The sequence below is a fragment of the Schistocerca serialis genome, chromosome 6 (assembly GCF_023864345.2).
Source record: "Schistocerca serialis cubense isolate TAMUIC-IGC-003099 chromosome 6, iqSchSeri2.2, whole genome shotgun sequence".
Lineage (NCBI taxonomy): Eukaryota > Metazoa > Arthropoda > Insecta > Orthoptera > Acrididae > Schistocerca > Schistocerca serialis.
Window position 1 is genome coordinate 670,931,345 of NC_064643.1, and position 23,782 is coordinate 670,955,126.

The window sequence follows — 23,782 nt, forward strand, 5'->3', positions numbered from 1 at the left end:
ACGATTGCATCATAAAATTAGTCATTCACAGGCACAGTCATGCAAAATTCGAAAAGAAATTTTGGGTTTCGGTTGTCTTCAGCTCAAACTTAAAATAAGCATATAAATCACCTGCAGTTTAATTGAAACCACATTCTCGCAGATAATTATGCATTGATAATAAGTGTTTCTTAACGTTGTCATTAATGTTCTGTTGACTCTTCTGTATGGTATGAAGAGGGCCGCTGATACTCATAAATGATATTATATTCTATGAACATAATAGTCAATAAATACATCAATAACTAGTTGTGAACCATAAAATTATCTTATTATAACGGTAGAACAGTAACGTCATAATAGTATCAGGATGGTTGTGGACACAATGAATAATTTCTATAGTACAACTCAGTCAATTAAAATGATCATCAGCATGTAATAAAAATTCAGTACTTGTGCGAAATCCTTTTAGATTTAAGGTCCCAGGCCGTGTGCGACTAAAATAACAACTGAATAGCCGAAAGCGGATGTTTCGACCGGACAGCTGTTGACTTTGGAGCGAGGATACTGAAAATGGTCCTTGCATACATTGGGTCCTAATTTGATTGCCAATTTGGACTCTAGGTGCCAGCGAATTAAGGGCCGGAATTGTTGAGTGAGTACCAAAGTTAAACAGCACCAAAGTTACAAGAGCGTTTTGGGAATTCAATGCTCCGACACTCCTACGTAATAAAACGTGTCCAGAATTGTGAATTTGCAGCTGGCATATTGAATGCCTGTGGCAGCATCAACAGCAAGTCGCAAGCACCCGTTTTCGCAGGAGGCGTTTTCGACAGACGGCACGATTCCTTTACGAAGCGGTGTGACAGGTCCCCAACAGTTATAACCTAGTATTTGTGTCCGAAATCCAAAGTAGTGCCAAGCCAAGATGATCAAGGTAACCGACACCTGAAGAGTGTTGGAGTTAAAGGAACAATAACACAAGATACAAAAACAAAAACGAAACCTGCGAATGTGTTAGATGAGGGTTAGCTGCTCCCGGGAAGTAAGGGGACTAAAGAGACTACTCTGACGTTGTGCTTGATAGCGGAAGCAAGACTGATGAAAAATCAAGACACGTTAACAGGGTTTTTCAACCTAGGGTAATCATTCAAGAATGTAAAATGGTGCAAGATCATCAAAATTCTGAGAAAACTGTGAGCAACAGGTAAAGAGGGGAAATATGCAATATTCACTGGAACCAAGAGGAGCAGACTGGAAGACGAAAAACAGAGAGCATGGATTAAAAATCTGGAAGACAACGATACACTGTTTCGCCATTTCTGTCCATTTCTGTTCAATTTTTCATGGAAGAAGCAGTGTTGGAAATAAGAGAAACTTCAAAAAGTGGGATTGAAATTCGGGAAGTATATCAATGACAAGATCCGCTGACAACATTGCTATCCTCAGTGAAAGCGAAGCGGAATTACTGGACCTGTTGGAAGAAATTAACAGTGTAGTGAGTACAGATTGAGAGCAAACCGAATAGACACGAAAGTGGTGACTAGTAGCAGAAATGAAATTAGCGATAGAATGAACATCACAGTTCACGTACTAGATGAAGCGAAGAAATTATGTCAAAATGAAAACAAAATAACAAATGACGAAAGTAGCAAGGAGGGCATAAAAAGCATTCTAGCACAGTAAAGGGTGCGTTCTTGGCCAACAGAGGTCTACTAGTATCAAACAGCGCCCTTAATCTGAGGAAGAGCTTCCTGACAAAGTACGTTTGGCGCAGAGAATTGTATAGGGGTCAACGACGAACTATGGCAAGGCCAGGATAGCTGGATACCGAAGCATTTGATATGAGGTGCTCTAGAAGAATGTTGAAAATTATATAAAGTACCAGGCATTTTTCCGCAGAATAGGAGAAGGAAAGAATACATGAGAAACAGTGACAAGAAGACGGCATAGAATGACAGAATATGTGCTAAGAGGTCCGGGGTAGGTTCCATTGCACTTGAGGGAGCTGCAGAGGGGAAAGACGGAGAAGACAGAGAATGGAGTTAACCAACTACTAATTTCGGACGTGTGGTGAAAATGTTAATAACAGATGACAAGATTGATACGAGAAAGGTATTCATGGCTGCCATCATCAAGCCATTCAGAAGACTAACGCAAGAAAGAAAAAACAGTCAACCGTAGGTCACAGACAGAACACTAAAGGAAATGCAAGGAAAACACCGTTGAATGTGGTATTCAACAGCTGTCGGACAAACATTTACCAAGGGTGCTGTCCCTTATCTTATGATAATCAACGTCGCTTTTCAAAGACGTTATTGTTGAACTGGTGGTCTATTCTCAAAAAACTGGTTTGATGCACCTCTCCGCCTTACTCTAACCCGTGCAAGCATCTTGATCTTAGGTAACTACTGCATACGACGTCTTTCTGAACCTGCTTACTATAGTCGTCTTTTGGTCTCCCTCTGCAGTTCCACCCCTTTCAAAAAATGGCACTGAGCACTATGGGACTTAACATCTGTGGTCATCAGTCCCCTGGAACTTAGAACTACTTAAACCTAACTAACCTAAGGACTTCACACACATCCATGCCCGAGGCTGGATTCGAACCTGCGACCGTAGCGGTCACACGGTTCCAGACTGAAGCGCCTAGAACCGCACGGCCACACCGGCCGGCTCCCCCCCCCCCCCTTTCTCTCCATTAATAAATTCCTTAATGTCACAGAAGCTGCCCTGTCACCAATCCAATTCAGTACCTTCTCCTTACTCGCACGATCAACACTTCTAATCTTCTATATAGAGCACCATATATCGAAAGCCTCTATTCTCATCTTGTCTGAAATGCTTATCGTCGTGTTTCACTTCAGTCCAACGCTACACATCAGACAAATTCCCCCAGAAATGACTTCCTAAAATTTAAATTTCCATTCAATCCAAGTAAATTTGTTTTCTTCAGAAACGCTTTTCATTCCATTACCCCGGCATCGTAAGTTACTTTAGAGTCCAAATAGCAAAACTCATCTACTACTTTTAATGTCCCAGTTCCTAATGTAATTTTCTCAGCATAGCCTTATTAAAGTCTATTACGGTCTACTACCTTCCTTTTGCTTTTGTTAATTTTCACCGTATATCCTCATATGAAGAAACTGACCCTTCGTTGAACTGCACTGCCAAGTCCTTTGCTGTCTCTGGCAGAATTACAATGGCGCTTGCAAACCGCAAAAATTTTGTCTTTTTCCTTTCTTTTAATTCCCTTTCCGCATTTCCCCTGGCTTTCCTTCACAGTTTGCTCAGTGAACAGATTCAATAACATCTGGAACAGGCTATAACAAAGTCCCACTCTCTCAATAACATCTGGAACAGGCTATAACGAAGTCCTACTCCCTTCTTAACCAGTGCTTCCCTTTCATGTTTTATAAGAGCTGTCTAGTTTCTGTACAATTTCTAACTAACTTCTCGCTCCCTGTATTTTATCCATGCTGTCGTCAGAAGATTAAATAGGGTTTTCCCGCCAGCATTGTCAAAATCTTTCCGCAAATCTACAAATACAGCAAATGTTGGTTTTTCACTCCTTAACCTATAATCTAAGATAACTCGAGGAAGGTCAGTAGTAATACATGTATCAACATTTCTCCAGAACTCAAGTCTTCTGTGAATAATTCATATTGGAATTTTACAACCATGACTTATTAAACTGTTAGTTCGTTAACTTCTCATCTGTAATAACCTGCTTACTTTGAAATTGGAATTACTACACTATTTTTGAATTCTGAGGTTATTTCGTCTGGTTCATAGAGCTTGCACGTCAGTTGGAATAGCTTAGACATGGTTGCCTCTCCTAAATATATCAGCACTTCTGAATGAATGTGATCTACTCCAGGGGCTCGGCTTTGGCTTATGTCTTTCAGCGCTTAGTCGAATTCTTTTCGAAGTGTCATATCTCTAATCTCATCTTCATCTACGTCGTCTTCCCTTTCGGTAATACTACCTTCAGGTTCATTTCACTTATGTAGCACCTCTAAATGCAACTTCCACCTTTCAGCGTTGCTTTCTTTGCTGGGTATTGTCTTCCATCTAAGTTCTTCATATTCATACAGCTACTTCTCTTCCTCGAAGGTGCTCTTTACTTTGCCCGTAGGCGCTATCTGTCTTACACCTAGTTATCCACGCTCCTATTGGGTTACATTTGCTGTCTACCCTTTCCTACTTAACCATTTTGCTCTGCCTGTCAGTCTCACTTATTAAACGTTTCTATACCCTTTCGTCTGCTTATTTTGTTGCATTTTTTGTTATTTCTTCTATCATCAATTTAAGTGAATATATCCTGTGATATCCAAAGATATCTACGAGGCCTTATCTGTTTACTTGTTTGTCCTCTGTTTCGTTGACTATTTCATCTCTCAAAGCTACTAATCTTCTGTTTTAATCTACAGTTTATGATCAATAAATTAGCGGCAGCGTCCACATGTGCCCCTTACAGTTTAAAATCTCGTTCCAAATTCTCCGTCTTGCCATTATTTACTCAATCAGAAAACTTACAGTGTCACCAGGTCTCTTCCACATATACAGTCATATTTCATGATTCTTAAACCAAGTGTTAACGACGATTAAATTAATCTGTGTGCATAATTCTGTCTGGCGGTTTTCACTTTAATTCCTTTCCCCTGTACACGTTCCCCTACTATGTTTCCTTCTCTTCCGTTTCCTTATATCGAAATCCAGTCACTCATAATAATTAACTTTTCTCTCCGTTAATACTGTAATTGATATCATCACACATTCTGTCAATTTCTCCATTATCTGCAGAGCTAGTTGGGGTATAAAGTTGTACTATTATAGTGGGTGTTGGTTTTGTTTCCGCCTTGGCTACAATAATACTTTCACAATGCTCCTCACAGTACTTTATCCGCGTTCCCATTTTCTTATTCGATATCAGAACTAGAGTCATCAATTACTTCCTTTTGATTTTTTACGTATAACCCCGTACGCACATGACCATAGGTCCTGTTAATCCTGCCACTGGACTCCACTAATGTCCACTTTATGTAACTTCAAACTGCGGATTTCTCTTTTCAAATTTTCTAACTGTGTACCCTGTTAAGAGATGCAACACTCCACGCTGTGATCCGCAGAATTCCAAGTTAGTTTCTCCTGGTAAGCCCAAGCCCAGTGATTCGAATAGGGGACTATTTTAACACCCGAATATTTTACCCATGGGGATGCCATCGTAACTATCTGCTTGTTATGGGGAGAATTGATGGCTGCAGCATCCTCTTGCCTTCAGTTATTCGTAGTACGAGGAGAGTGACACCAGGTTTGGTGATATTACAGGGCGTATCTGTCAATCAACCAAACTGTTGCCCCTGCAAGAACTGAAAATCCTGCTGAAACTCTTCAGACGTCGGAAATCACATCCCTCTTCCCTGTTCATATTCCGGGGGCTTAAGTACCTTTGCGTCCCCTCTTATTTTCCGCTGGTGTGTCTATGATTACCCGTAAGCTCAGCGACCAGTTGGAAAATGAAGACATTGCAGTGTTACTGGTTGTGTGTTGTTCTACACACTTGCACGTAGCGTTTGTGCTTCGTTGCGAAATTGCTTAAAGATCTCTCTGTTTCGCTAGCAGAGTCACCACAGAATTAATGCCCTAAACCTAGTGCCCGTAGGCAGCATGAATAGCCTCTATGGTATATTTTTTGCTGTCCCAAAAGGTATCAAATCTTTCAGGAGCTAAGAGATGATTCTTTTGTATTTGCCTGGCTTATACTTGCACGAACATTCGCTGACACAGCAAGTACAGAACTTTGTCTTGGTCTCATTCACTCCTCATATGAAACTGATACTGGTGTTGTTGAGCGACACATGTAGGGAAGGATGCAACTGCCTCAAGTTGTAGATGTGGCAATATCGACTTTGATATGATAACCTAGGATCTCACGTTTGAAATTAATTTTTGTCTTCTCGAACTGCACCGTGTCGGTCGTAACGTCAGCTGTTATTGCGCCTTTCGTGTGTAGTTTACACAATTATTTGCTCCCCATCGCTAGAAAGTATTTCATTCAAAGACAGATTTCCCCTAAAAACTACGAACATTCTATAAAATAGATGGCCTATTGCGCTCAGCTTTTTGTTGAATTTTTTTCCTGTGCATGTATTTAATGCTTACTGGCTGTTATCAGACTACACCAATGTTATTGTCATATCTCCGACCATTAGGTTAAACCTATTCATTTCATGAGTTCCTGGTTGCAAATAAACTTCGACTTATGAGCTTCACAACTAATTAAGATATTCGTAGACCTTGAACATATCTCATTAAGAAAAAGAAGAAAAAACATAGGCAGTTGAAGATTTGAAGCTGTCTAGCCACAATAGGAAACAAAACCTCACACCTCTCTTTGGTTACACAAAGATTATCAGTGTATAAAATCCGTCCATTGGCGATTTTTTGTTATCCACCAGCCACAGTAAAGTAGCACGTAGTGTACCGATGAACGTACGAAGTGTCACATGTTCGCTGCTCAAAATCTGCTCTAGTTTCATTGCAGATTAATTTAACATAGGAAATTCCGGAAACAGGTAGTTCTGGCTGCCAGAGTACCTCAAATATACGACAAAATGAAAAATTATATTCTACCGAGAAGGCAACGAAGAGGTTACCTGGTATATTGTTACGCTTCGTAGTTTTTCCTACGATTTGGAAACTGTGACTTTTTCTCACATTTTTAGATACCAGAGCATTTAGTATATTATTTTTTAAATGGTGTTTAAAACTGTACTATGAGAAGTGGGGACTCAGTTGATCACGTTCATGATAACTGTTGTGATTTTGAGTTCAGTTCTGATATCAAAGCAATTTAAGCAACGTGAAAAAGTCATACCAATAGGACTAATAACAGTTTTGAAATGGCTCACCTAGTTTGAAATTTTCAAATGTTTTTGGTTGTAAGAAACATTCAATCAGAGACAAGATAGTGGGAAAAGTAAAGTTACTAATCGGTATTGTAACTTTCTAGTTTTTTTTCTGTTTGCCAATATTAAGTACTAGTGTCCATTCACAACACAAAATACTTTTTATAAGGACCTCGAAATGCCATGATGTTTCTGTCTCGTGTTGGATTTCAGTGATAAAAAGTCGCACTTAACTCAGCGTACAGGCGGAACATTACGTAAGGCAAATGTTGAACGAAAGTCAAAATTGAAAGAAACAGCTTTGAGAAAGACATCTGATGAATACACCAGAAAGAATCAATTCTGCAGTTACCTGTATCTCGCTCTTGTGGTAGCAGACAATCCTTTTCAGAAATTTGGATATCTTTCATCCAAAGGATTTCTTAAGTAGTAGTGCCATCGGTCTTCTCCTGCAGAGGCAACGTTACGTAAAAATTATGTAGATTAAATTTACACTGATGTATTGCACCGACTTCGAGAAGGTATTGGGGAGTCTTGCTTATGGATTGAAACTACTGGTAGTCTTGGCAGGTACCAGGCCAATCTGATTGTTGGCAAGTGGGACCCAGATTGCCATCGAGGGCTTCTTTTATTTGTTCATAGCAACTCCCAAAGACTAACCAGCATGAGAAGAAACTGTATTCTTTGTCAAGAATGGGCTGAAGGTACTATATCCAAATGGTGTGAATGAAACCAAGGTGTTCTGGTCTTCTGAGATGCTACTTAATGTATGGTTGCACCGTTTCAGTTGCTTCCAGTATTCCATCCTTTCATACTGCATGTGCTTGTTTAGAACATGGTGTCAGTCGCATAACAGAGCAAATAACGATTTCCCTAAAAAAAGTAGTTAACGTCTACGGCAAAGAAAGTTGTTACTAAGGCACCAGGGATTCAAAGACCAACTTCCACATATCCCCTAACCAAGTAAACCTGTTGTTACCCGCTATGGGATGTCGTTAGCAGCAGTGAGATTCTACAGTAAGCATCTGCCAGAAGTCCTGAAGGTAACTGAGAATCCAGCGGAGGATGCAGCTGCTGTCACTTCAGCAAAACAGTTGTGCAACAGTCCCTCAGTCCAAAGTGTCTTGGCTTATATTATGACCAACTGCGTATTTATGGGACGAATTACTTCAGAATTACAAGCCTCAGGAAGAACTACGTACGAGAATATTTCTTTACTGGAGGAAGTTAAAAAGATATGTAATGAAGCGTTAGGTAAGTTTCGACAAAATGTTCAAGGAAAACTGCAATAGTTTTGCAGAACACCGGCCTGAAGGACGGCTGAGCAGCAACATACATACTTAGTGGAAATACCAGCTTTTCTTATTGTAGAGTTCCTTTATAATAAGTGCCGCCCTTTACTGTAAAATGCTTTTCAGCATATAAACTAGTACTGGATGAGAAGTGCCATAGATTTACTCTCGGAAACTGTAAAGTCAACTACGGTCTAAATGCTTGAAACCATTAGTTTATTCGGTATTTATTAAATTACCTATTACAAGTCTTTCGTCATGTGGCTATACGTTATTTATAGTGTACCTATATATTGGAAAAACCAATAAAAGGTTTGGGATCAGTCTGAACATTAAGGTAGTACAATCTTTGCTTTGTTGTGCTACTGTGCTTATTTTCATTTTCGTTTTCTTGAATGAATATCAGTACTCTCATATTTGAAAACAGTGTATTTTGATTTATGTATAATTTTTGTGCTAATATTTAGGCGTGTATAGATTAATATAACCTACATAAGGCACTGAAAGGTCCCTGAAAGTCTCCTTTCACGACCTAAAAATCTGCGGTCCAGTTACTACGTAGCCATTTATGTCACAATCACCTGCTTTTATTCTAATCCCCCAGCCTATCACTCTTCCTCTCCCTTAAACCGTTGAATTTGACATCATCTGCTTCTTGCGTATGACTCCATATTGACGGGGTTGCAGTACATCTTACCTGGACATAAATATCGATCTCTAACAAAGTTAACTGTCGTTTCTTTTACTAGAGACAGAATGAATCATTCGAGAGCTCTCTGTCAATAGATGTTGAGTGGGGTGCCAGTTCTCCAAAAAGCGCGGAGAAGCACTTATACTTGCTTCGTTAGTCATCTACAAAATCATTAGCACTACCCTCACAAAAAAATTAACACTTTAAATCAGGGAAAACAAACCACTACCGCAGTAAGGAACATGGTCTCATGCCTTACACAAGAAAGTTTGGGATACAGCTGAATGTCCGGGTGCTTTGTGTTAAATTTAGAGCTGCTAACAGCACTTATATACGACCAAAATTTTGCGGAAGATTATTAGACATTATTCTGTACGGTGCCATTGAATACAGGCAAACACGTTTAATTCAAAATCTCCCTACGTATAACCCTATGCATCTTTTTACATCTACTATGCAGTAATTTCTGTTTCTTTAGAGGTTTATTTACAGTGACTCTATACAATCAAGGGTCTCTAGCAATCTAAAGTGTTCTACTGGGTATATATCTATCTAGCGCTCAGTTAACCATTCTTTTAAACATGAGCCATAGTTCCCTAACGTGCAAGTACTATGCTAAAAATTCCTCATTGAGATACCACACTACTGCCTTTCATCTAGTTTACTACACACACACACACACACACACACACAATATATATATATATATATATATATATATATATATATATATATATATATATTCCTTCATGTTCACTGAAACCGGCTGTTGGGCATCCTCGAAGAGATCAGGTCTAGTGGTTACCATTAGGTCTAATACACTCCTGGACATTGAAATAAGAACACCGTGAATTCATTGTCCCAGGAAGGGGAAACTTTATTGACACATTCCTGGGGTCAGATACATCACATGATCACACTGACAGAACCACAGGCACATAGACACAGGCAACAGAGCATGCACAATGTCGGCACTAGTACAGTGTATATCCACCTTTCGCAGCAATGCAGGCTGCTATTCTCCCATGGAGACGATCGTAGAGATGCTGGATGTAGTCCTGTGGAACGGCTTGCCATGCCATTTCCACCTGGCGCCTCAGTTGGACCAGCGTTCGTGCTGGACGTGCAGACCGCGTGAGACGACGCTTCATCCAGTCCCAAACAAGCTCAATGGGGGACAGATCCGGAGATCTTGCTGGCCAGGGTAGTTGACTTACACCTTCTAGAGCACGTCGGGTGGCACGGGATACATGCGGACGTGCATTGTCCTGTTGGAACAGCAAGTTCCCTTGCCGGTCTGGGAATGGTAGAACGATGGGTTCGATAACGGTTTGGATGTACCGTGCACTATTCAGTGTCCCCTCGACGATCACCAGTGGTGTACGGCCAGTGGAGGAGATCGCTCCCCACACCATGATGCCGGGTGTTGGCCCTGTGTGCCTCGGTCGTATGCAGTCCTGATTGTGGCGCTCATCTGCACGGCGCCAAACACGCATACGACCATCATTGGCACCAAGGCAAAAGCGACTCTCATCGCTGAAGACGACACGTCTCCATTCGTCCCTCCATTCACGCCTGTCGCGACACCACTGGAGGCGGGCTGCACGATGTTGGGGCGTGAGCGGAAGACGGCCTAACGGTGTGCGGGACCGTAGCCCAGCTTCATGGAGACGGTTGCGAATGGTCCTCGCCGATACCCCAGGAGCAACAGTGTCCCTAATTTGCTGGTAAGTGGCGGTGCGGTCCCCTACGGCACTGCGTAGGATCCTACGGTCTTGGCGTGCATCCGTGCGTCGCTGCCGTCCGGTCCCAGGTCGACGGGCACGTGCACCTTCCGCCGACCACTGGCGACAACATCGATGTACTGTGGAGACCTCACGCCCCACGTGTTGAGCAATTCGGCAGTACGTCCACCCGGCCTCCCGCATGCCAACTATACGCCCTCGCTCAAAGTCCGTCAACTGCACATACGGTTCACGTCCACGCTGTCGCGGCATGCTACCAGTGTTAAAGACTGCGATGGAGCTCCGTATGCCACGGCAAACTGGCTGACACTGACGGCGGCGGTGCACAAATGCTGCGCAGCTAGCGCCATTCGACGGCCAACACCGCGGTTCCTGGTGTGTCCGCTGTGCCGTGCGTGTGATCATTGCTTGTACAGCCCTCTCGCAGTGTCCGGAGCGAGTATGGTGGGTCTGACACACCGGTGTCAATGTGTTCTTTTTTCCATTTCCAGGAGTGTATATCTCTGTCATGATTTGGATTCCAAACTATTAGCTCTATTTAGTATTGATAGACGTCATTTAATAATGTTTCCCAGGATTTCCTGTCACGACCATCACTAACAAAACTGCAATTTCCCCAACTGATTCTTGGATGATTATCGTCTCCATAGATGATTACGGCACGATTGGAGAACTTAAGTACCAGCGGACTGAGCTTTTCTCTGAAGTTTTCGATTTATCAGGAGGTGAGTTTGATCCTATAAGAGTTTTACGCTCAACCCTGATAGTAAGTCTTGCAAAAACAGTCTTGCGCGCAGCTTCAGTTTCTATCTTAGTGGATTAAGGCGTTTCTTCTACTGCGGCAAATACATCTCCTCCATGCGCTTTATCTTCCCCCTACGGCATTCACTTAAATTGTCCCCCAAAACCTCACCATTCTCAGTTTCTGTTTCTAACCATCTTTGTGTACCAAATATTATGTGAATTTCATTGCTTTTCAGGAGCGCTCCAGGCTCTGGCACTTATCTGCGAGTGCTTCGTCTGTCTCATTCTTAGGTTTTAATACTTGCGCCTCTGGAGCGCATTCCTTTCGACACATCTGGGTATCCTACAGATGTCTTTATCAGGAATGAATGGAGAGTCGCCTAATTTTATAATTCCTTGCGCGCACCCCGAATGTAGTTAGCTTCGTGGGCAGGGGCCTCTGAAGTGTGATACACACCAAACCCATTTAACTCTACATTTCACAATCCTAACACCCAAGTTCAGAAGGTCGCAATCTATCTTGTTAATAAACGTTCAGAGTCTCTCTGGGTCAACCCTTACATTTGTCTCAGAAGCACGGGACCGTGATCAGTTCAGGGGACAATGCAGCAAATTGAAAGATTTGTTGGAAAATATGAGTGCAACGGTGGGCTTCTCAACCCTCTCCGTCACTCACTGGAATTATCAAGTATGATCTCAGAGCTCAGACAACAGGCATCGTTTGTTCCGTGCGTCGTAATTTGCAGTTGGTTGCGCCTGTCCCCTCAATGGCTGCGGGAAAAACGTCTTCAGCATGTAGAATGAATACTCCAGACGTACTCTTTGACTGCAAACTGTGTTCCTTCCTGTCCCTTACTGCCATTTCTCTAAGCGGTACCATTATTCATAGTACGGGTATTACTGAACTGCCGACTACTATAATAGACCATACTCTGTTGAATCTACCTCCTCTTGACACAGGACAGAGCAGGTGAATTGACTACAACTGGCTTAATGTCAGTATCATTGAAGTGGCCGCTTTTCGAACTAGGTGGTTATAGGGATCGATATAACGCCCTTAGTTCTCACTGGAGCCTGCCCACCCTGCACAGGGCGCCTGGACCTGCCATTCTAACGCCACACGCAGTCAAGTGGACGAGTGTCAACAGATTCTCTAGTTCCTGAAGACGAGACAGGATCCACAGGAGTGGTCAGCAGTCGGGGCGAATTCCTGTTGCTGATGGTCCTCAACTGAATTACCTAGTGTTCGGTAAAAGCAATCACAGTGGGACTGAATTATGAATGGTGCAGTGTTTTACAGGACAGTGAACAAATAATTTTAAACTAAACCTGTTGATTATCTTTTAATCTACAGAACTAAAATATTACTAATTCACTTCAAGAACTGCGGGAACTAGGGCAGAAAGTCCGCAGATCGTGGTCGTGCGGTAGCGTTCTCGCTTCCCGCGCCCGGGTTCCCGGGTTCAATTCCTGGCGGGGTCAGGGATTTTCTCTGCCTCGTGATGACTGGGTGATGTGTGAAGTCCTTAGATTAGTTAGGTTTAAGTAGTTCTAAGTCCTATGGGACTGATGACCGTAGATGTTAAGTCTCATAGTGCTCAGAGCCATTTGAACCATTTTCAACCAATTAGGACAGAAAAAGATATTTATATTAGGGCAACAAAAAACCTGCGGAGAAAACTACTAGTTTTTTAAAACTTTTTAGTTTTAAACTCATCTTGAAAGGGAAGTAGAAGATGTTAAGCGGTATATTGTATTTAATACACTGCTGACCATTAAAATTGCTACACCAAGAAGAAATGCATATGTTAAACGGGTATTCATGGAACATATATATTATACTAGAACTGACATGTGATTGCATATTCACGCAATTTGGGTGCATAGATCCTGAGAAATCAGTACCCAGAACAACCACTCTCGCCGTAATAACCGCCTTGATACGCCTGGGCATAGAGTCAAACAGAGCTTTGATGGCGTGTACGGTTGCAGATGCCCATGCAGCTTCAACACGATACCACAGTTCATCAAGAGTAGTGACTGGCGTATTGTGACGAGCCAGTTGCTCGGCCGCCATTGACCAGACGTTTCAGTTGGTGAGGGATCTGTAGAATGTGCTGGCCAGGGCAGCAATCGAACATGCACTGTATCCAGAAAGGCCTATACAGGACCTGAAACATGCGGTCGTGCATTATCCTGCTGAAATGAAGGGTTTCGCAGGGATCGAATGAATGGTAGAGCCACCGGTCGTAACACATCTGAAAGGTAACGTCCACTGTTCAAAGTGCCGTCAATGCGAACAAGAGGTGACCGAGACATGTAACCAATGGCACCCCATACTATCACCCGGGCTGATACGCCAGTATGGCGATGACAAATACACGTTTCCAAAGTGCGTTCACCGCGATGTCACCAAACACGGATGCGACCATCATGAAGCTGTAAACAGAGCCTGGATTCATCTGAAAAAATGACGTTTTGCCATTCGTGCACCCAGGTTGGTCGTTGAATACACCATCGCAGGCGCTCCTGTCTGTGCTGCAGCGTCAAAAGTAACCGCAGGAATGGTCTCCGAGCTGATAGTCCATGCTGCTGAAAACGTCGTCGAACTGTTGGTGCAGATGGTTGTTGTCCGGAAAAAGTCCCCATCTGTTGACTCAGGGATCGAAACGTGGCTGCACGATCCGTTACAGTCATGTGGATAAGATGCCAGTCATCTCGACTGCTAGCGATACGAGGCCGTTGGGATCCAGCACGGCGTTCCGTATTACCCTCCTCATCCCACCGATTCCATATTCTGCTAACAGTCAATGGATCTCGACCAACGCGAGCAGCAATTGTCGCTATACGATAAACCGCAATCGCGATAGTCTACAATCCGACCTTTATCAAAGTCGGAAACGGTATGGTACGTATTTCTTCCCCTTACACGAGATATCACAACAACGTTTCACCAGGCAACGCCGGTCAACTGCTGTTTGTGTATGAGAATTCGGTGTGAAACTTCCTTCATGTCAACACGTTGTAGGTGTCGCCACCGGAGCCCAGCTCTTGTGAATGCTCTGAAAAGCTAACCATTTGCTTATGACAGCAACTTCTTCCTGTCGGTTAAATTTATCGTCTGTAGCACGTCATCTTCGTGGTGGAGCTATTTCAATGGTCAGTAGTGTACATACAGTAACTAAAGTGCAATCGTCTATTTACTGCTAAATAGCTTCTGAACATGACTTGGTAACTTCCTAAAATTCTCATATAGTGTGGTTCTTGACGTAGTAATATATTGATAACCTCGGTGAACTAGTTTTTGGTTGACCTAGGTTTCGATATTTCTAAAAATATCTTCTTCAGTGGGAGTGAGTCTTGTTGCATCGCATGATGGCACATTAGGTTACCTGATGCCGAGCTGCTCTTGTCATACACAACATTGACTGAAACAAGAATTATCCCAAGCCATTGCTTTAGTTAGCAGCCAAATTACACTTAGCGTACTTCAGAATTTCTGCCCACTGGTAAATGTTTTGCAGCTGGTTGTCGGACTTTTTCAACCTTCTCATTTATATGTAAACAAACTTGCTAGCTGCACGGATAGCCGGCCGAAGTAGCCGTGCGGTTAAAGGCGCTGCAATCTGGAACCGCAAGACCGCTACGGTCGCAGGTTCGAATCCTGCCCCGGGCATGGATGTTTGTGATTTCCTTAGGTTAGTTAGGTTTAACTAGTTCTAAGTTCTAGGGGACTAATGACCTCAGCAGTTGAGTCCCATAGTGCTCAGAGCCATTTGCACGGATATTTCTGTACTCAGCCGATTCGGTGGCGTCCTTAAGATAAACACTACAGCGTCAGTGTATCTTAGTAGCAATTTAAAAAATTCTGCAAAACCAACGGAGTACATCTTCAACTTTTGTGGTCCTGTCCTCCTCAGTTGCGCGTAATACTACGGTATATGGATAATTTTCACTTATGGACCGTCTGACAGCATCTGAATAAAACACAATTTTAGTGCCATACGCGTTTCGCCTTTATTTTCTGCAAGGCATCATCAGTGGCCTGGAATATGTACATATGTTAGCTATTTTATTTACCTATAGGCACAGTGACAAAAATGTAGATAAAATAGCTAACATATGTACATATTCAAGGCCACTGATGATGCCTTGCAGAAAATAAAGGCGAAACGCGTATGGCACTAAAATTGTGATTTATTCAGATGCTGTCAGACGGTCCATAAGTGAAAATTATCAATATACCAACGGAGTACGTCTGCTGATTAAAGCTTCGTGTGAGTCGCTGTTATCTACTAATCGCTTCGTCATCGTCCTGACGGTGCCCACTGTTCACAGCCAGCGACAGAGCGGCGAGTAAAATAGTGCAAGCCACTCTCGAGCAGCAGAGACTTATTTGGAACGTTTCCTACCAATTTGATTCTCAAGGGAACTGTAAATGTACAGAAAATGTGCGAAATTCTACAGACAGTGTGGCTAACCCTATTGACATTGTGGCTATAGACTTAAAGTTAGGCGCCACGACGGGCGTACAAATGGTTCAAATGGCTCTGAGCAGTATGGGACTTAACATCTGAGGTCATCAGTCCCCTATAACTCAGAACTTCTTATATCTAGCTAACCAAAGGACATCGCACACATCCATGCCCGAGGCAGGATTCGAACCTGCGACCGTGGCAGTCACGCGGTCCCAGACTGTAGCACCTAGAACCGCTCGGCCACGTCGGCCAGCCGGCGTACATGTGTGTGAGGGAACGTAATGTCGAGTAATGGAGTACTGAAGAATTTAATAATGTGAGAGAAGATACAAAGTTCAAATGGGAATAGTAGTGAAAGCATTAAGGAAGTTGCATTTCCTGGGGCAAAGTTACTTTATCAAATACCTATAGTTGTAGTGTGCAGAGATTTTCTTCGAGGATGAGTCAAATGAAAATCTTAAATTTGTAATAAAAAATAGAACTTTCGCTCCGTTATCCTGTAAGTTGGTAAGCGTGCTACAATTAGCATGCAGGATGGCCTGTAGGTGCCAGCATAGTGCAGATGCACACAAACCGTCGCAGTATCAGTATAAAGATGGCCGCCTCATTTGCGACTTGTACCTGGGAAGAACAGCGTTCTGTTATCCGGTTTTTGCGTAGTGCAGCCGTGATACCTATGAAATTAATCGACGAATGAAGGTTCAGTACGGTGATGCGTGTTTGTCACAGCAGCAACTCTACGAATAGAGTGTGAAGTTCGCAAATGGTGTGACTTCAATGGAAGATGCTCCACGTCCATGTTAGGCACAACGTGTTATGACTCCACAGAACATGGCAGCAGTTGAAGCCATAGTGAAGGAAAACCACTGAGTGACACTGAATGACATTGCAACATGTTTACAGATAATTCATGGGTCAGCATACCACATTGTGCATGATGTGCTCCAGTTTCACAAAGTGTCTGCTAGGTGGGTGCCACGGAAGCTGACTCCTGAAATGAGAGAACGACGTGTAGATGCTTGGCTTGTAAAGAACTTCTTCGGCGCTTTGAACGAGATGGTGATGGCTTCCTTGCTATAATCGTTACTGGGGACGAAACCTGTGTTCACTTCCACCAACCGGAAACGAAGAGAACGAGCAAGGAATGGCGCCATTCCTTATCACCAAATCCAAAGAAGTTTCAAACAGAACTAACGGCAGGGAAGGTTATGCTGACACTCTTTTCGGACAAAAAAGGCGTCATTTTTGAGCATTACATGCCTAGACGGACCACTGTCACCAGTGCATCTTACACAGATCTCCTAAAAAATCATCTGCGGCCTGCAACCAAATCAAAAACGAAGTGGACTGCTGTCAGTAGGTGTCCGTTTGCAACATGACAATGCAAGGTCCCACACTGCCCGCACACCAGTTGCAACAATCACAGAGCTGCATTTTGAGTATCTTCCTCATCCACCATACTCACCAGACCTTGCTCCAAATGATTTCCATATGTTTGGACCACTCAAAGACGCAGTGGGAGGGAAGAAGCTCCGTTCTGATGAAGAGGTACGCCATACGGTGCGCGAGTGGTGGCACGGACTACCTAAAGAATTTTTTTCTGAAGGAATTTATGCACTTTGTAAGCGCTGGAGGACTTGAATTGTGCGTGGGGGAGATTATGTTGAAAAGTGATACAGCTTTGTACCGCTTCTGCACAATAAATAACATTTTTAAAATATTTAAAGTTTTCATTTGACTCACCCTCGTACTTCTGTTATAGATCAATAAACCGAGCAAAGCTGTATTCAATTGCACGGCTTCACATTTAAAGAGACTAAGTTAACTCCGTCCTAACAGGCCTCGGCACAACGGTTCAGACCGACCGCCGTGCCATCCTCAGGCGACACCTTCCTGGACAGTGGTGTGGAGGGGCACGTGTTCAGCACACGGCTCTCCCAGCCGTTGACGGTTTTCGTAACCGGAGCCGCTACTTCTCACTCAATTAGCTACTCATTTGACCTCACAATGGCTGAGGACTCTTTGCTTGCGAACTGTGCTTCGCTGACCCTGAAGGTCATGCTTTGAAGTGCTAGCCTAGCCCGACAGTGCTTAATGTTGGTGATCTGACGGGAACGTTCTTTATCAATGTGCTAAGGTCGTTGGCATTTAAGAGGCTAGCATATGACGTAATCAAACGAAGGAGACTTTTAAGTGTTATAGGCACCGGTAGTGAGGAAAATCTGTGGTAGTCAGTAACGCTTTCTTATTAGGTAAAAAACTTTCTATAGGTAAGATAGCATAAATGTTTCTTTATTGTCGACATCTGGTTTCGACAAATTTTGCTGTCAACTTCTGGATTTAACAAATTATTTTACCAGTAAAACATTTCGTTCCTTCTCATTTCTGAACATGAGACTATTCAGCTTACTTATTAATCTTCTTCACTATCATTTCCATTGGATTGGTAGTGTCACGACTAATGGCCTCCACTCAACACAATATCAGTTCCTCTGCAGTTAATGCAAATTACAAAGGTTTGTTGTTCGTTACACCGACTATCCACCCGTTTCTAGATTTTCAATGGTCTTCTGTTACATACAGTTTTCTCGTATAACTCTTTGGTCATTTAATGACTATTTAATAGCGTGTCCAGTCTATTGTAGGATCCCGCTGTTAAGAAACGTTGCCTTGTGGGATCGCCACGGCAGCTTTACAGTTTGAAGAACTCTCCTGCCCCTAGGTCCTCAGCATTTTCTCGGTCTGCAAATTTTTCTAGGGGCATATCTTTCAAAAGTACGGATATGTTTCACGTCTCGCTTGTTTGCGCTCCGAAGCTAACATAACGTACATGACGAAGCAGAGGGAGTATAAGGCTATTGCACTGTCTTGTTGGAGATACCCGTTCCGAAAGCTCAGTATTTTGTCAGAAGCGTAGATACATCTATCACCAGCCTGCAGTCTGGCTTAAGTTTATATTTCACTAAATGTGAGTGCTGGCTTCCGCGCGGCAGTTGTCACAGTCAACTGAATTCTTCTGCGTACGTGACACTATTGTCAGTGTGCCAAATTCTTCGATGTTTCGGACACTATTGCAAATGGCATTTATCTGGCTGTTTTGGAAGATTTTTCTAACTATGTCATACAAGTTGTCAGATAACCACTGAAAGCAGTGAAAAAAGTATTCGGTAATAGAGTAAAAATGTAATCGTCAAAGTAAGATTAAGGTTCACAGATGTCTTAGGCCTAGTGCGTAGGAAAATTTCACATTAAGGATATCATGAATTGAAACAACAGAGCAAGTAGTTGCAGAGAATGAAGTAAAAGTTAAACATCATAATTAATTAATCAAGGCTGTGTAACAGTTACGTTATATAAGAATTAGGATACCCCATGGGAATTCATACCAGCTAAAATAATTTCAGCGGAAGAACTATTCTAGTAAACTGGTGAAGGAGTTAAGGTGAATTTTTGTGAGACTGTACACCAGAAGCTCCATATTGCAGCGAAGAATGTGTACTTGCAAGGGATGGATTTCACTGCTTCCTTAGCCAACTATCGAAATACTACAATTTCAACCTTCTGAACCCGTAAAGTCGAAGAAAGTAACAGTAATCTACCATGAAATACTTCTTACAATGCGTGCGTTTATTACTAAGCAATAATGCTGTTCATCTGAAAACGATATCTCATCTGTAATTACCACTGTAAATTGTTGCCGGCATATTCATTTTGATTACAGTATGTCAGTAGACATTATTTCTCGTGCTTTAGAACAATGACACGCGCTTTATCCTATCTGGACGATGCACTCCTGCATGAACACAGTGTCTATGACAGTCACTAGTTAATGGATCTATTGGGATATAAATCGTGTAGGTGTGTTATTGTCAGTTCATCAGATTATCAGCTGAGTAGAACGATGTTACACTCATCTACATAACAAACAGTTGCTTTATCGTCAACAAGCATACCCCTTTATGTGTCAGTGCAGGATGTTGCTATGACATGCAGAATTTAAACAGTACATGTCAGCGATCACAAACGGAAAACAGTTCTGTGCTACTAGCAATCATATCCCGACGGGAAACACTGATTCTACGTCTGTCGATTTACGGTCAGCAGCTGACGATCGTGTTAAATTTTCACGTGTGGTCTATACGACTTTACCGGATAACTTATCATCGGATGATCCGTTCTGTTGCCAGACTGACTGCATGAATTATAGATACTGTGGTTGTTAGAAACCTAAGACTACTGTCCGTCACATGAGAAAAATTGAAAGGGAACTGTGGCTAAAGAGATCATACAAACACTTATTCTCTTAAGAAGCAGGTGTATAACACTGTGTGATAGGTCTGGATAAAAGAGGAGAAGAGGGTATTTGTCATGTTGAATATTCACCTTTCTCGACCGTAATTCCTCTTTACAATCACTAAGGAATTGTTGTTAATTGATGAAATGTAAAGATGTTTACAGCGTAAGGGACCAAACAGTTCTCAGAGCGAATGTCGTACAATCATCTAATAAACGCGTGGTACATTTCGTAACATTAAAGCTTCGGTAGCACGTTGGAAGTAAATGCTTACGGCCAATTATAACAGCTTTCGTTTGCCGGCCGCGGTGGTCTCGCGGTTCTAGGCGCGCAGTCCGGAGCCGTGCGGCTGCTGCGGTCGCAGGTTCGAATCCTGCCTCGGGCATGGATGTGTGTACTGTCCTTAGGTTAGTTAGGTTTAAGTAGTTCTAAGTTCTAGGGGACTGATGACCACAGCAGTTGAGTCCCATAGTGCTCAGAGCCATTTGAACCAACCAGCTTTCGTTTAATAATATAAAGTGGAATTGCCTCAACTGACGTACATTAAGTAGTACCTAGATCTCTATTAGATGTTGTAACCGACCTACTATTAATGTTTCAGGTATCCTGGATTCGTCGTAAGGACTACCGGCTCCTCACTGTGGGTCTGGCCACATACAGCAGCGACGACCGATTCTTCACAGCGCATGTCAGAAGTCAGCAGGTAATTCCTATCTCTGCATTCAAATTATAGCTGTATCTGGTTTAATTTAAACGTCTATTCGATCACCAATTTGTTGATGCAGTGTTCCTTATTTGGTTCTCATCAAGTTGTAGGATTATTTGAAGTCGTGCTATTTTGTAATGATTGCTATCTCTAGCTGTCTCTCCTAAAGATGTCGTCGTCGTTAGTAATACAGGAAGCTACATTTGACTTTTTTTACAATTTATGTCACTCTCTACAATTTGTACCAATACGACAGCTTCTTGTGATCTGCTAACACGCTGCTCCGAATGAAAATATTTTGCATTAAGCGTTTCTGATAATCTGTCTCTTCTCGCACTTCCACTCATCTTAGTTATCTTTCACACACAGTTCGTCTTCCTCAGTGAATTGTAATTATGCAACACTTTTTTTGTAAAAGTACTTTGGTTTTATTCAAAATTCCAATACACCATATTATTCCCTTCCCTTTTGACTAGAAAACACTGTTTTTCAACACAATTTGCATTCAGTTGGACGGCCTAGTAGGAGGACCTATACGCCGCAGGGGTACCACTCCATTGATCGACGTTGGATCCAACGTCTTGTTGCATCATTACCCTCCCCATCATCCACACACTGCTCCGAAGAAGTGTATCCTTCATTAGACCAAACCGATGGAAGTCGAGAGGTGCGACATAAGGGCTGTAGGGTGGTTAAGGAAGAAAAGTCCAATGAAATTTAGCAAGCTCCTCTCGGGAGCGCAGAGTTGTGGGAGGCCGTGCGTGGTCACGGAGAATAAAAAGTTCTAAATAGTCTTCACGGGTGTGCCGCCGGATGACGTTGTGCAAATCCCACAATATTTCCTCGGAGCAACTGTCCGACATCATCAGGTGGTTGAACCTCGCTGGTGGCTAGGTACGACTGACAAGATCCGCATGTCGACGCCGCTGTATATAGAGCAAGCGCGTGAAGGTTGCGCAGGCGCGAGAACCACGCATGCGCAAAAATTTGCAGATAGATGGCGCCAGACTCAAACGCCCTCTGCCGGGAAACGCAGAGCTGCTGTTCTACGCGTGCGCTGACGCTGTTTACTGACATGCTGCCAGAGTTATGACGGGTCTATTATCGAAAGCTCTTTGCTTTCTCGTCGTGATTTAACAGTAGCCAATGCAGGGTTCCAGGCTGTACTCAATTGAAATCCCCCATCCCTGTTGATAGGGTTATCAGCTCTACGGGTATGTAATGCTTCATTAATGACGCAATCCAAGAAAGAGGATACTGGGGATAAAACTTCCGTCTTTTCATAAATCATGTGATGTCCTGTGTTCAGACAGTGTTCTGCAATTGCCGACTTCTCCGGTTGGCGGAGGCGTGTATGACGCTGATGTTCATCGCAACATTCTTGTACTCAGCGACATGTCTGACATGTATATGCCGCCCCCCACTGACAAGGAATCTCGCACATGCCACGTTTCCTCAGACCGAGACCATCCTTAACCGAACCTAACAGGTTCCACAGTTTTGCAGATGGTCGGACAACACACTTGATGTCATATCTTTCGAGGACACTTCCGATTCTTGACGACATGGCACCAAAGTACGGCAAGAAGGCCAAGGTGGTGTCTTCGTATCTTCATTCTGCAGAATTCTATTTACAACATATCCTCCGGGAAAGCCTGAAGAGTCACAAGAAAAAGTTCGTTTGCATTTTTATGGCGACGAACATGCCTAAAACGTTCCTCCAATTTTCTTACGAAAGCACATAACACTTTAGAGTTGGCAAACGCACCCTAAGAGAGGACACTGAACGGAGTAAACCATTTAGAGTCCCATGAGGCCGTCGCCACTACTTCACCGTCTGACGGTGCGGCTCTGAAGTGGTTCTTTGGTGGAGAGGTGGTGTGGCGCCACTCCACGACATGGCACTTTGTTTCCAGCTGAAGTACGAACCCATGTCTCACCGCCTGCAAGGATGTTTGACATCAATTGTCACCATCAGCGTCATAATGGGCAAGCACTTCCGCACAGATGGTCCTTCGTTGTTCGAGGTGGCGAGGATCCCAGTGGGCATATACAGGGTGAGTCATTAACTAGTGTCACCAACAATAACTCCGATAGTATGACAGGATCTGAAACGTTTGTTGGACAAAACTTGCATGAGACATCGGGGGCCATAATATGACGTTGGTTTCCTGTTGCTAGATTCAAAAATTGCGTCTAAGCACTATCGGACTTAACATATGAGGTCATCAGTCAAATGGCTCTGAGCACTATGGGACTCAACATCTTAGGTCATAAGTCCCCTAGAACTTAGAACTACTTAAACCTAACTAACCTAAGGACATCACACACACCCATGCCCGAGGCAGAATTCGATCCTGCGACTGTAGCAGCAGCGTGGTTCCGGACTGAAGAGCCTAGAACCGCTCGGCCACGTCTGCCGGATCTTTTGCTAGGTGGGGTCCCTTTAGAGGTATGAAGGTCAACTTTTCTTTTAACGGGATGCTATAGTTTGGTACTTATTTTCTTATAGCGGCTATCGAGACGAGTCCAGTGATTTGAAGCAGTAAGGCCTTTGAACGTCAACGAAGGTCACAAAGGTGGCATGAACGTCCTTTTACAGAAGGTGTTCGAAGTGATGACCATTTGTATCAATGCAGTGCTGCAATCATCTCAAGAAGATTGCAGCACTGCGTTGATACCAATTGTAATCACTTCGAAAGCTTCTCTAAATGGACATTCATGCCACCTTTCTGACCTTCGTTGATCTGTAAACACCTTATTGTTACACATCATGGCATTTGTCTCGATAGCCTCTATCAGAAAATAATTACCAAACTGTAGGAAACCATTTAAAATAACATATTTGACCTTTATATTGCTGACGCGACCCCACATAGTAACAGAAAACCAACCTCATATTATGGCCCCTGTTGTCCCATGCAACATTTGTCCCACAAACT

General features: G+C 43.0%; 1 protein-coding gene across 1 annotated transcript in view; it reads left to right on the forward strand.

The window, feature by feature from the left end:
* Nucleotides 1–23,782, forward strand: part of LOC126485023 (uncharacterized) — a 220,441-nt gene that overhangs the window by 39,539 nt on the left and 157,120 nt on the right. The window contains exon 3 of the mRNA XM_050108628.1: nucleotides 20,736–20,837. Coding sequence (XP_049964585.1) covers nucleotides 20,736–20,837 — 102 coding nt within the window. The remainder of the gene's footprint in view (nucleotides 1–20,735; nucleotides 20,838–23,782) is intronic.